Source organism: Cetorhinus maximus, chromosome 22, assembly GCF_964194155.1.
Source record: "Cetorhinus maximus chromosome 22, sCetMax3.hap1.1, whole genome shotgun sequence".
In the NCBI taxonomy this organism is placed as follows: Eukaryota; Metazoa; Chordata; class Chondrichthyes; order Lamniformes; family Cetorhinidae; genus Cetorhinus; species Cetorhinus maximus.
In genome coordinates, this window is record NC_135900.1 from 70,302,957 (window position 1) to 70,317,499 (window position 14,543).

General features: G+C 47.2%; 1 protein-coding gene across 3 annotated transcripts in view; it reads left to right on the plus strand.

Moving 5' to 3' along the window:
- Positions 1-11,486, plus strand: part of LOC144696781 (E3 ubiquitin-protein ligase TRIM33-like) — a 122,707-nt gene extending 111,221 nt beyond the window's left edge. For all 3 annotated transcript variants that reach the window (XM_078568508.1, XM_078568509.1, XM_078568510.1), the window contains 3 exons: positions 1,365-1,442; positions 2,400-2,552; positions 11,087-11,486. In XM_078568508.1, coding sequence (XP_078424634.1) covers positions 1,365-1,442; positions 2,400-2,552; positions 11,087-11,308 — 453 coding nt within the window. In that variant the 3' untranslated portion in view covers positions 11,309-11,486. The remainder of the gene's footprint in view (positions 1-1,364; positions 1,443-2,399; positions 2,553-11,086) is intronic.
- The last annotated feature ends 3,057 nt before the right edge of the window (positions 11,487-14,543 follow it).

Consider the following 14,543-nt stretch of genomic DNA (forward strand, 5'->3'; position numbering starts at 1 on the left):
AAAACTTATTTGCAAAATTGTGGGGATTACTATCCTGAATAATAACACCTCCTTTTCGTTCTTCAGCCTTTGCCCTGACTCTCTTGAGCATCGACCAAAATGTGACGAGTACTGAAATTCATTCTTGCTCAGCCCAACATGGTTCACTAATGTTTCATTGGGCCCAACATGCCGATGGAGGTCCTGTTCTCAGGAAAACTATACTGTGGAACAGTGGGACATTGGTCTGTCTTCTACGATTCTCCACACAGTAACTGTGGGCGTGAGAGAGGAGATACACTATGGGGCAGATTTAGTTCCACTGTGATGGAATCCTTTTCACTCACTGTATAGATGCTGGGGTAACCCTGGCTCTGAACAGCTACACCCCCTGAGAGAGAGGGAATATTAGTCAGGACGCCTCGGCCAGACACGCCGTGCATTGAGCTCCAGAGATACATCTTTAAAAACTCATTTATAGGATGCAGGCATTGTTGGCAAAGCCAGCATTTGTTTCCCACTCTCCAGTTGCCCTTGAGAAGGTGGTGGTGAGCCCCTGGTAATGGGGGCAGGATCAAAGGTTAGAAAATGCCTCAGAGACTGCTATGACCTAAATCTGGTGAATAAAATCTACATAAAAAAAACAAGCAAGATGCTGGAAATCGGAAATAAGAACTGAAAAATGCTGGAAAATATTCAGAACCTTTGGAGGGAGATCCAAGGGTTAATGTTTCAGGTCAATGACCTTTCAGGAGCATCATCGTCCTGAAATATTAACTCTGTTTCTCTCTCCATGGCTGCTGCCTGATCCAGCAAGCGTTTTCAGCAACTTCTGTCTTACAATATCTACAAGTTGGGAGCTGAGTTGCCTCCAAGTGTTATCGGACTACAGTGTGAGAACATGAGAATGAAGGGCCTGGCCTTTTGGATGGGAGGGTGTGGGTACAGCCATGGATTGAGAGTCCAGAGGCTGCATGGTGCAGAGAGAGTAGAGTGCTTAGCTGGTAGCATTCTTGTCCTTCAGTCTGAAGGTTGTGGGTTCAAGACCTAGTTCAGTGACTTGAGTGACTTGTCAGATCAAACAGTAAATCGAGGCTCCATCTGCCCTCTCCATTTGAATTGACAGATCCCAAGGAAGTACCTTGAATCAGGGCAGTGGGATTCTGTGTGTGTCAGTGAATACTTATCACTCAGCAGCATCTTGAAACTGAAAACCTATTCATTGTCACATTCCTGCTTGTGGGATCTTGCTGTGCGTAAAGGAGCTGCCTCCTTCCCTACATTACAGCAATAGTGCACTTTGGGAAGTCCTGCGGTCACGCAAGGTGCTATGGAAATGCGGGTTTTTCTTTTGGGAGAGTGACTGGTGTGTATATCTCTCACAGAAATGCGAGAATCTGCTGCTGTCCATGTACTGCGATGAGCTGAGTGTTGCTTTCCAAGAACCAGTTCCTGCTGCAGTTGTGAGTATTTGTTTTCTTCCCCAGCACCCCCTCCTCCCCCCCTCTTCACTCCCGAAGTGGCTGGGTCACTGCACAGCCACAAGGCACTCTCCAGTATCACACTCCAGGGGCCTTCCTGCAGCTCGGAGCCCAGTTTGGGAGTGAGCGCAGGGCATGTGATAACCACAGGCGAGTCCCAGCTCCCCTGCCGGCATGTGGGCATTGCTGATAACGCTCAGCAGAGGCTGCTTCTGGCAAGTAAATGAAGCAATGTCTGATTGTAGTGATGGGAAGGGGGGGGGTGGGGATTTCCCGCATGTAGTACTCGGGGGAGGGGGGTGGGTGGGGGTGTTCCCCATCTGTAGTACTCGGGGGAGGGGGGTGGGTGGGGGTGTTCCCCATCTGTAGTACTCGGGGGAGGGGGGTAGGTGGGGGTGTTCCCCATCTGTAGTACTCGGGGGAGGGGGGTGGGTGGGGGTGTTCCCCATCTGTAGTACTCGGGGGAGGGGGGTGGGTGGGGGTGTTCCCCATCTGTAGTACTCGGGGGAGGGGGGTAGGTGGGGGTATTCCCCATCTGTAGTACTCGGGTGGAGGGGGTGGGGGGGTGTTCCCCATCTGTAGTACTCGGGTGGAGGGGGTGGAGGGGTGTTCCCCATCTGTAGTACTCGGGAGGGGGTGGGGCTTTCCCCCCGTCTGTAGCAGTTGAACGAGGGAATCTCCTGTGTGATTTTAACCAAGCTTTTTAAAAGCAAGAGGGTATTAGTGGGCATGAAGGCACATTGGGCGAGGCTGGAGTCCCATGTGGGTTAGGCTGGGTTAGGGGTGGCAGGTTCCCCTCACTGGGCCTTCTCTGCTCCACCAGTTTCCAATTGAATTCAGCTTTACATGGTGGGATTGGAAGGACCTGTTGCCCACTCTCTGCCTCTCGCTGCCATTAACCCCACTGATATTTTGAGGAGGCTGCCTGTTTCCCCTCAGGTTCCCGACTACTACAAGATTATAAAGAAACCCATGGACATGTGCACTGTGAAGATTAAACTGCAGAAACAGCACTCACAGCACTACCAGCGAGCCGAGGAGTTTGTGGCCGATGTCAGGCTGATCTTTAAGAATTGCGAGGAATTCAATGAGGTAACAGCAATAAAAAAAAAGGCCAATTTGCACCTTGTTCACTCCTGTTACTGGGATGGGGGGGGGGGTAGGGGGGGAGGGGGGTGTGAGGTGTGGTTTGGGGTTGTGTGGTGTGGGAGAGGGGCAGTGTGGGAGGGGTGGTTTGGGAAGGTGTGGATGGGGAAGGGGTGGTTTGAACAATGGAGATATGATTTGGGATGGTGTGGACAGGGGAGGGGCAGTTTGGATGGGGGAGGGGTGGTTTGGGATCGTGTGGGTTGCAGTTTGGATGAGGGGGGTGGTTTGGGATGGTGTGGGGGGGGGTTGCAGTTTGGATGGGGGAGGGGCGGTTTGGGATGGTGTGGGGGAAGGGCGGTTTGGGATGGTGTGGCGGGGGGGTTGCAGTTTGGATGGGGGAGGGGTGGTTTGGGATGGTGTGGGGGAAGGGCGGTTTGGGATGGTGTGGCGGGGGGGTTGCAGTTTGGATGGGGGAGGGGCGGTTTGGGATGGTGTGGTGGGGGGGGTTGCAGTTTGGATGGGGGAGGGGCGGTTTGGGATGATGTGGCAGAGGGGGTTGCAGTTTGGATGGGGGAGGGGTGGTTTGGGATGGTGTGGCGGGGGGGTTGCAGTTTGGATGGGGGAGGGGTGGTTTGGGATGGTGTGGGTTGGGGAGGGGTGGTTTGGGATGGTGTGGTGGGGGGGTTGCAGTTTGGATGGGGCAGGGGTGGTTTGGGATGGTGTGGCGGAGGGGGGTTGCAGTTTGCATGGGCGAGGGGTGGTTTGGGATGGTGTGGGTGGGGGAGGGGTGGTTTGGGATGGTGTGGGTTGGGTAGGGGTGGTTTGGGATGGTGTGGGTTGGGTAGGGGTGGTTTGGGATGGTGTGGGTTGGGGAGGGGTGGTTTGGGATGGTGTGGTTTGGGTAGGGGTGGTTTGGGATGGTGTGGGTTGGGGCAGGCTGCAGTTTGGTTAGTTTCGCTTCCCTCCCTTCCCTAAGAGCCGAATCGGTTCCGGACTGTAATCCAGTGACCCCATCTGGAAAGTCAGTGTGTGTGGATAATGGGCAAGGGCAGGGTTCACTTTAATTTGTGATGATCTCTTTTATTTTTGAATGACCTACTGGCACTCATTATCTCAGACCAAACACACGAATGGTCATATATATCCAGCACAGCAGCTCCCTTTGGAACTGAGAAAATTGAGCACCAGAGGAACAATTGATGTTTATTATTGTGAGAAAGGTCACTTCTCTCGAATTTTTTTAATTCACCAGTGTGAAGAATTTGGCTTTAACTCCAAGTTAACACAGGAGCTGTGACAGACTCCAAACAATTTGTGTTATCCAGAAACTCAAAGATTGGCCAAAGGGGAAAAATAAACAAGTAAATATGAGGATGAATGCAAAAAACTGCGGATGCTGGAAATCCAAAACAAAAATAAAAATACCTGGAAAAACTCAGCAGGTCTGGCAGCATCTGCGGAGAGGAACACAGTTAATGTTTCGAGTCCGTATGACTCTTCAACAGAACTAAGTAAAAATAGAAAAGAGGTGAAAGATAAGCTGGTTTAAGGGGGGGTGGGACAGGTGGAGCTGGATAGAGGGCCAGTGATAGGTGGAGATAACCAAAAGATGTCACAGACAAAAGGAAAAAGAGGTGTTGAAGGTGGTGATATTATCTAAAGAATGTGCTAATTAAGGGTAGAAAGCAGGACAAGCAAGGTACAGATAGCCCTAGTGGGGATGGGGTGGGGGGAAGGGATCAAAATAGGCTAAAAGGTAGAGATAAAACAATGGATGGAAATACATTTAAAAATAATGGAAATAGGTGGGAAAAGAAAAATCTATATAAATTATTGGAAAAAAGGGGGATCGGAAAGGGGGTGGGGATGGAGAGTTAATAATCTAAAATTGTTGAACTCAATATTCAGTCCGGAAGGCTGTAAAGTGCCTAGTCGGAAGATGAGGTGCTGTCCTCCAGTTTGCATTGAGCTTCACTGGAACAATGCAGTAAGGCAAGGACGGATATGTGGGCACGAGAGCAGGGTGGAGTGTTGAAATGGCAAGCGACAGGGAGGTCTGGGTCATGCTTGCGGACAGACCGAAGGTGTTCAGCAAAGCAGTCACCCAGTCTGCGTTTGGTCTCTCCAATGTAGAGGAAACCGCATTGGGAGCAATGAATGCAGTAGAATAAATTGAGGGAAGTGCAAGTGAAATGCTGCTTCACTTGAAAGGAGTGTTTGGGCCCTTGGACGGTGAGGAGAGGTGCTGTAAAGGGGCAGGTGTTGCACCTTCTGTGGTTGCATGGGAAGGTGCCGTGGGAGGGGGTTGAGGTGTAGAGGGTGATGGAGGAGTGGACCAGGGTGTCCCGGAGGGAACGATCCCTGCGGAATGCCGCCAGGGGGGTGAAGGGAAGTTGTGTTTGGTGGTGGCATCATGCTGGAGTTGGCGGAAATGGCAGAGGATGATCCTTTGAATGCGGAGGCTAGTGGGGTGATAAGTAAGGACAAGGGGGACCCTATCATGGTTCTGGGAGGGAGAGGAAGGTGTGAGGGCAGATGCGCGGGAGATGGGCCGGTCATGGTTGAGGGCCCTGTCAACCACCGTGAGTGGAAAACCTTGGTTAAGGAAGAAGGAGGCCATGTCAGAGGAACTGTTTTTGAAAGTGGCATCATCAGAACAGATGCGACGGAGGCGAAGGAACTGAGAGAATGGGATGGAGTCCTTACAGGAAGCGGGGTGTGAGGAGCTGTAGTTGAGGTAGCTGTGGGAGTCGGTAGGCTTGTAATGGATATTGGTGGACAGTCTATCACCAGAAATTGAGACAGAGAGGTCAAGGAAGGGAAGGGAAGTGTCAGAGATGGACCATGTGAAAATGATGGAGGGGTGGAGATTGGAAGCAAAATTAATAAATTTTTCCAGGTCCAGACAAGAGCATGAAGCAGCACCAAAGCAATCATTGATGTACCGGAGAAAGAGTTGTGGGAGGGGGCCGGAATCGGACTGGAACAAGGAATGTTCCACATACCCCATAAAGAGACAGGCATAACTGGGGCCCAAAAGTAAATAGGAGGAATCTATTTACATAAGAACAAAGAAATAGGAACAGGAATAGACTATACAGCCCCTCAAGCCTATTCAGTAAGATCATGGGTGAATTTTTACATCAACTCCACTTTCCTGCATTATCCACACATCCCTCGATTCCCTTAGTGTCCCAAATCCTATTGATTTCAACCTTGAGTATACTCATAGACTGAGCATCCATAGCTTCCCGGAGTAGGGAATTCCGAAGATTCACAGCTCTCTGAATGAAGATTGTAAATAGCTGGGACCCAATCGCTAATCCATGAGACATCTCACTGGACACAGCCTGTCAACCTGAAAATAACCCCTTTAATCCTGCCTTCTGGTTTCTGTCTGTTAACCAATCCTCAATCCATTCTAATATATTACCACCAATCACACGGGCCCTAATCTTGCCTAACAGCCTCTTGTGTGGCGCCTTATTGAATGCCTTTTGAAAATTCGAATGTACCACATCTACTATTTCCCTGGTATGAAACCTGCAAGTCAAAGCCTCAAAAACCCGTTAATAGATTTGTCAACATACAACTTCCCTTTCATAAAACTACGTAATCATGTAAAGCTCTGTTACTAAATTCCCAATAATGGACTTCAAATATTTTCCTTCCTACTGATGTCAGGCAAGTCCTTGGCTTTGTGTCAGATTTTGTTTTATAATGCTCCTGTGGGATGTTTCATTATGTTAGAGGTGCTATATAAATGCAAGTTGCCATTAACTGGCCTGCAGTTCTGTCTTCTCTCCTTTCTCCGCTATTGAATAGCCGGGTTATGTTTGCTACCTTCCAATCCACAGGGCTCATTCTAGAATCTAGGGAATTCAGGAAGATCAAAACCAACACATCCACCATCTCTGCACCCGCTTATTTTAAAACCCTAGGATGTAGGCCATCAGGTTAAGGAGAGTCACTGCTTGTAGTCCCATTAATTTTTCCAGTACCCTCTCTTAACTTGAAGTGCTTAATATTAGTAATCAGTGTCATTTGACCTTTGGTTTGCTGCTATTTCTGTTTTTTTTGTGTTTCCATTATGAAGACAGATGGAAAATATTGGTTTAATGTCTGTACCATTTTCTTATTTCTCTTGCCTTTGCCTCTGGGGGCTTCCACTAATCTCTTCCTAATTACATATTTGTAGAAGCTCTTACATTCTTTTTGAACTATTTTGGCTAGTTTGTTCTCATTGTGTTTTTCTATCAATTTCATGCTCCTCCTTTACTGTTTCTAAAATCTTTCCCCAGTCCTCAGCCTTACTACTCTTTTTGGCAACATTTTATGCCTCATGGGAAAAATTCCACCCCCACCCCCCCCCTGTTGGGGGAGGAAGCGCAGGAGCGGGCACGTGCAGGCATGCCCCCAATTGGGGGCGCGCCGCCATTTTACGTGGGCGGGCCAATTAAGGCCCACCTAGCGTGACGTCTGCCAGGAAGCGCTATGCACTCCCTGTGCGAACGGGGGGGGGATTCCCTCAGCCGGGAGTGTGCTCTTTCATGCATGAGGGCCCTCATCTCCCTGAGGCTAAGTGCTGCCTCAGGTTATCATCGGCTTCAAATTTAAAAATGTTAAAGAAACAATATTAAAATTTCCCCGACATGTCCCCTCCCCTCTTGTGACACTCACATGAATTGGGACATGTCCATCACTTTTACTGAAACCTTTATTAAATTTTTAAAAACCCTCATGAAACCTCATCCCGCCCGGTGGATGAGGTTTGATGCTTTTTCTAATGCCCGCCAGGGCTCACGGCCTGCCCGCCAACCTTAAGGTCGGATGGGCAGGTCCATTAATTATTTGAATTACTTTTTAAATGGCTTCAATTGGCCGTTGACAGGTCGGTGGGCACACAGCTGATTCGGCTGCGCCCCCGCCAACCTGAAAATTGAAATTATGTCATTTTACACATCAGCGAGCAGACCCCGCCCCCGCTTGCCAACCAGGAGATGTTTTTAAACTAATATAACACCTCTTGACACCTCTCATTAGCCACAGTCAAAGTACTTTTCCTTTGGAAGTTTTATTTCCTAAGTGAATGCATGTTTGTTGAGAATTATGAATTCTTTAAGTGTTCTCCATTGCTTATCCATTTGGCCCATCGAGTCCATGCCAGCTCTCTGTGGGGAAATCCAGTCAGCCCTCCTTGGTCCCCATAGCCCTGCAAGTTTACTTCCTTCAAGTGCCTTTCCAATTTCCTTTTGAAAAAATTGATCTTTTTCCTCATCCATCATACATTTTAATCTTAATTTCCCAATCTACTTTATCCAACTCGCCCCTCAAACCTATGTTATTGGCTTTGTTTAAATTTAAGACTCGAGTTTTGGATTTAACCTCATCAATGTCAAACTCAATATGAAATTAAAACATATTATGATTACTCTTCCCCAGAGGGTACTTTACTATAAGATTATGAATTAACCCTTCTCATTACACAATACTGGATCTAAAATGACCTGTTTCCTAATTTGTTACTCAACATTTAAGGGGAGGCAGTGGCATAGTGGTATTGTCACTGGACTAGTGTTCCAGAGACCCAGGGTAATGCTCTGGGGACCCAGGCTTGAATCCCATCATGATGAATTCAATAAAAATCTGGAATTAAAAGTCTGACGATGACCATGAAACCATTGCCAATAGTCACAAAACCCATCTGATTCGCTAATGTCCTTAGGGACATTACCTGGTCCATCCTTGCCTGGCCTGGCCTACATGTGACTCTGGACCCACAGCAATGTGGTTGACTCTTAAATGCAATAAATGCCGGCCTAGCCAGCGATGCCCACAGCCCATGAACCAATAGATTTAAAACAAACTTTTATTTGGGTACAATAGGTATTGGCTGCGTGCAAGTTAATTGGGCTACATTGTTAAAAATGGTTAGCAGATGTTTTAAAGAAAAGAGGCACTAGTTTTCAGAATGATGATAACTTGTGATATGCAAAGTACTTAATTGAAGTATTTAAGATCCTGATCAGTCCTGACAAGGTGGATGTGGAAATGATATTTCCTCTTTTGGGTGAGTCCAGAACTAGGGGGCACTGTTTAAAATTAGGGGTCGCCCTTTTAGGACAGAGATGAGGAGAATTTTTTTCTCTGAGGGTTGTGTGACTTTGAAACCTCAGAAGGTGGTGGAGGTGGGGTCATTGAATATCTTTAAAGCGGGGATAGTTAGATTCTTAGGCAAGGGAATCAAAGGTTACCGGGGGTAGATGGGAATGTGGAATTAATAATACAGACAGACCAGCCATGATCTGATTGAATGGTGGAGCAGGTTCGATGGGCCAAATGGTCTACTTCTGCTCCTATTTCGTATGTTTGTAAAAGACTCTGCAGTGTATTTAGCTGCTCCTAAAATCTAATATTCCTCAGTCAATCTTTCCTTCAGGCAGTTAAACTCTCAAACAGGCTGACAGGACCTCGATTAGGGTCTTATCCAAAAGGCTGGTACCTCTGGCATTGTGGCATTCCTTCACCAATGCACTGGTGACTTGGCCTGGATTATGTGCCCAAGTCCTAGTTTGAACCCATGATCTGCTGACCCAAGTGGAACCACTGAGTCAAGCTGATGATTCTGTATTCCCAACTGTTGCTGTAAATTCATCCCACCACACAATGTCAGGCTTTAAATTTGACCTGTTCCTTATTATTCCAACCCCTCCCTTTATGACTATGGTTTATCTCCCCCATCTATTCCTATCTTTCCCTAGTCCATTAGGTTGCGAGTAAGTTGGGAATGGATTTTGGCTGCCATTTCAGATCGGTCCAATACTTCCGATTCCCTTTTCTCACCTTTCTCTTCTTCCTTCTTCCCTTTCTGAGCAGCACCACATTTCAGATTTCCATTCTCAATTAGTTCCTCCAAAACCCCCCTCCCCCCCACTCCCCCTGCAATTCCTACCGCAGCCCATTGCTACTCCTCTTTCCTCCTGACACACCAAGCTTTAATTCCCTTCCAGAATAAGCCCATGACTAAACTGTTCTGCCCTTCAGGAACTCATCTAGGCACAATCCTCCTCTCATCTGACTTCTCGTCCAGTGTGGCCACTGGCAGCTAATTATGCCAATCTCCTACTCGTTCCACGCACCACTATCCCCTTGGACTCTGCCAGTGGATCAACAATCACCCTGCCCCACCACCTCCATGTTCCTTCCAGAATGTTCACTCACTCATGTACAATGCCCTCACTTACAACTGTATTGGGGATGGTTGCATTTAGGGACATGGCTTTGACTGAAATTAGGCTGATGGATGTGGCCCTGCTGTCATCCTACTGACTGCTCTGCCCAACACATTGTGTAGATGGTGTGGCCCTCATCACCAAATCAGAGCCAGGCCCTTTTCTACTGATTTGGTACCTTTTGACTCAAAGCACCTCCCTTACTCCACCCACTCACCTCTCAAATCCTCGTTCTATGCCACAGTGCATGTTTTTCACTGAGATGTCCATCTTGATTTTCTCCCCAGTCACCACAGTAAGCAACTCCTTATCCTAGAATGGTTCATGTACAGGAAGAGGCCATTTTGTCCACCATGTCTCTGCAGGCTGTCTGGAAGAGCAATTCAGCTAGCCCCACTCCCTTTCCTTCTCCCCATAGCCCTGTAAGTTTTTCCTCTTTAGATAATTATCAAATTCCCTTTTGAAAGCCATGATTAAACCTGCCTCCACCACCGCACTCTCAGGCAGTACAGTCCTGATCCTAACCACTCGATGCATAAAACAGTTTTTTTCTTATGTTGCCTTTGGTTCTCTTGCCAATCACTTCAAATTGATGTCCTGTCATGTCCAACCCTCCCACCAATGGGAACAGTTTTTTTTCATGGGATGTGGATGCTGATGGCAAGGCCAGCATTTGTTGCCCATCCCTATTTGCCCTTGAACTGCGTACTTGCTAGGCCAATTCAATAGGGCAGCTAAAAGTCAACCACATTACTGTGGACCTGGAGTTACATGCAGGCCAGACCAAGTAAGGATGGCCTAAAGGACATTAGTAAATCAGTTGGGTTTCTACAACAATTAGCGATAGTTCCATCGAGACTAGCTTTCAGTTCCAGAATTGGGCCGTGGTGGGACTTGAACCCATATCCCCAGAACGTTAGCCAGCTCCTCTGGATCACTAGTCCAGTGACATTACCATTACGCCACCGTCTTCCCCTAAAATCTCTCCACCTACTCTGGCCAAACTCCTTGTGACTTGGAGCGCCCTTATCAAATCTCCTGTCAATCTTTCCTCCTCTAAGGAGGAAAGCCACAGCTTCTTCAATCTATCCATGTAAATGGAGTAGAACTCAATTTGAGCTCCCCTTACCCTCTCCCCCGCTACACAAACTGAAGCTTGGGGAGCCGTGTGACACAAGTACAGAGCTTGTTAAACAGCCGACATCTGGTTCCTTTTGGGAAATGGCATTGATTGCGACTGGCACAATGAACGGTAGAAGGGCGAGTCTTGGTTATAAAAACACTTTTGCTTCCATTTCCTCGCAGCCGGATTCCGAGGTGGCTCATGCTGGCAGGACTTTGGAACAAATCTTTGAGGCAAAGTTGAGGGCACTGTTTCCGGACAGGACATTCCCACCACTGGCACCCACCAAATCAGACAGCGAGTGCACAAAGGTTACCGTCGACTCGGAGGACGATGACGAAGATGTTGTCCAGCCTCGGAGAAAGCGTTGCAAAGGGAGAGAGAGCCCCATCTTCATCAAATGACCGCAAAAGAATCTTCTCTTGTTAAATAGACTTGGTGAGGACTGTAATATTTGTATCATAGAAATAATATTTAAGAGAGAAGCGATGCTTGAAAAATCTAGTTAGTGATGAACACTATTCTGTATTAGAGTTACAAACCAGCAGGTGGTAAATTAAAGACATTTCTGCTACCTCACAATCATGTCTGCCTGTTTTTGTGAATCCCAGCAACACTCGCCACTTTTAGCCAAGTTATACTTCAGTTACAGCACACAACATGCCCAATGTGGGGCTGATTTTTCACTTGAGGTGAATCAGGCTTTGCTGGGGCAGTAAGGGGCCTAAAGGTGCAGCCAAAGACCCTATTAAAGCACATACCACAGGACGCTGCCAGTCCAGCCTTGTTTGGACCCTCTGCATCATGTTCTCTCCACCTTTGAGCACCTAGCTGATAGCCTCGGCTGCTAGCCAAGCCACCCAATATTTCTGAAGCCCAAGAGCAGCAAGCTGCCTGAGGACCCCTGTTTGATGTCCACCGATTGCCTGTCAAATTGAAATAAAGCCAAGGACATAAAATCACCACCCACCACAATGGGCAGTCAGCCCCCTCCACTGTCCATCCACCACAAAGTCAAAATCTCCTCCAGTGCTTTGTTTGAGAAAGACTCTGTGTAACATGGTGCTGCAGGGTAATATTGAGGCTGGCTCTGTGCCTGCTATCTCTGTGCATTTGCCTCCTGCTTTCAATTGTACCATCCTGGATGCAGTAACCGAGGCACTGTTCAGAGCAGTGGACTTTTTACTTGCCGTACAAGAATGGGAAGGACTTTTTGCATTTCCAAGTGTGCCTTTGCTGGAAGAGCAAGAGAAATAGAGAGAGCAGCATCAAACGCCAACTTGGCCAATTAATCCCAGAACTGGTGATCTGGTTATTATGATATTGCTGTTTGTGGGAGTTTGCAGTGGGCAAAGTGATTGCTGTGTATCCTACACTTACCAGCTATAAAATATGTTAGGATGTCCTGAGGTTGTGTAAATAAATGCAAATTTGTCTTATGCGAACCAACTCCAGGCTTGTCTAGCAGGTTTGTTCTAACCCCCAGAAGAGGTTATCCACATCCTGGGGGTTACCAACTGAACTGGACTAGCCATACAAATACTGTGGCTACAAGAGCAGGTCAGAGGCTAGGAATCCTGCAGCAACTATCTCATCTTCTAACTCCCCAAAGCCTGTCCACCATCTACAAGGCACAAGTCAGGAGTGTGATGGAATACTCTCCACTTGCCTGGATGAATGCAGCTCCAACAACACTCAAGAAGCTTGATACCATCCAGGACAAAGCAGCCCACTTCACTGGTACCCTATTCACAAACATTTACTCCCTCCATCACCGATTCACAGTGGCAGCAGTGTGTACCATCTACAAGATGCACAGAGGGAACTCACCAAGGCAAATCCATGTTCACTGCCATCTAGAAGGACAAGGGAAGCAGATGCATGGGAAAAGCACCACCTGGAAGTTCCCCTCCAAGTCACACACCATCCTGACTTTGAAATATATCACCATTCCTTCACTGTTGCTGGGTCAAAATCCTGGAACTCCCTCCCTAACAATACTGCGGGTGTACCTACACCACATGCACTGCAGTGGTTCAAGAAGGAAGCTCACCACCACCTTCTCAAGGGCAATTAGGGATGGGCAATAAATGCTGGCCTAGCCAGTGATGCCCACATCCCATGAATTAATTAAAAAGAGATGTTGCACAGATGGACTGAGTCTACTGCCCTAACCATCTCTACATATCCACCTATTCCCAAAGGCTGATCCCTATGCCCCATTCTTTTGGGGTTTTATATACTTGTCTGTCCCTTCCTGCCTGCACTCCATTTGGAGAGACAGTGGCGTAGTAGTAATGTGATTGGACTAGTAATTTAGAGGTCCCCTATGTGGGGGGACATAGGTTCAGATCCTACCATGGCAACTGGTGGAATTTAAATCTTGTTTCAGTAATAGTGACCATGAAACTGTTACCAATTGTCATAAAAACCCATTCACTAATGTCCTTTAGGGAAGGAAATCTGCCATCCTTACCTGGTCTGCCTACATGTGGCTAGACCCACAGCAATGTGGTTGACTCTTACCTGCTCTATGAAATAGCCTAGCAAGCCGCTCAGTTGAAGGATAATTAAGAATGGGCAACAAATGCTGGTCTTGTTAGTGACACCCATCTCCCATGAAAGAATTTTTAAAAACTCTCACAATCTAGCCGCCTCCAAATTCATTGGTCTGATGCTCATTCAGCTTGAGTACTGATTACTATTCCTTCTCTAGAACAGAATGCTGAGAGGAAACCTAATAATTGTGAACAGATTTTTTTTGTTCTTGGGATGTGAACGTCGCTGGAAAGACCAGCATTTATTGCCCATCCTCAGTTGACCTTGAGAAGATGGTGATGAGCCACATTCTTGAACAGCTGCAATCCATATGGTGTAGGTACACCCACAGTGCTGTTAGTAAGGGAGTTCCAGGATTTCCCAGAGACTGTGAAGGAACAGCAAGGGTGTTCCAAGTCAGTATGGCGTGTGGTTGTCTCTTCAGGGAGGGAGATAGGCCAGTTAGCCTAACATCTGTCACAGGGAAAATGCTGGACTGCATTATTAAGGAGGTAATAGCAGGGCATTTAGAAAATCATAATACAACCAGGTAGAGTCTACATGGTTTTGTAAAATGGTTTGACTAATTTATTAGTGTTTTTTGAGGAAGTAACAAGCAAACTGGATGGAGGGGAACCTGTAGATGTGTATTTGGATTTCCAAATGATGTTAAATGAGGTTCACCATCATGGGTTAGCGCACAAAATAAGAGCTCATGGTGTAGGGGGTAACATGGTTAAGCATGGCTAGAAGAGATTGATTAACTAACAGGAAGCAGAAAGTAGGGATAAAAGGGTCATTTTTGGGTTGGCAAGCTGTAACCAGTGAAGTGCCACAAGGATCAATGCTGGGGCCTCAACTATTTACAATCTATATCAATGACTTGGATGAAAGGGCTGAATGCATAGTTGCTAAATTTGCTGATGGTACAATGATAGGAAAGTAAGATGTGAAGAGGACATAAGGCGTCTACAAAGGGATTATAGACTGTGTTATGATCCTTGGCCTGAACCCGGGTCATGGGGGGAGAGCCGGTTAGGGATCAATAACATTTTGTTTAAAATAGACAAAGTTTGAGATTTAAGATATTTACTAAGTGAA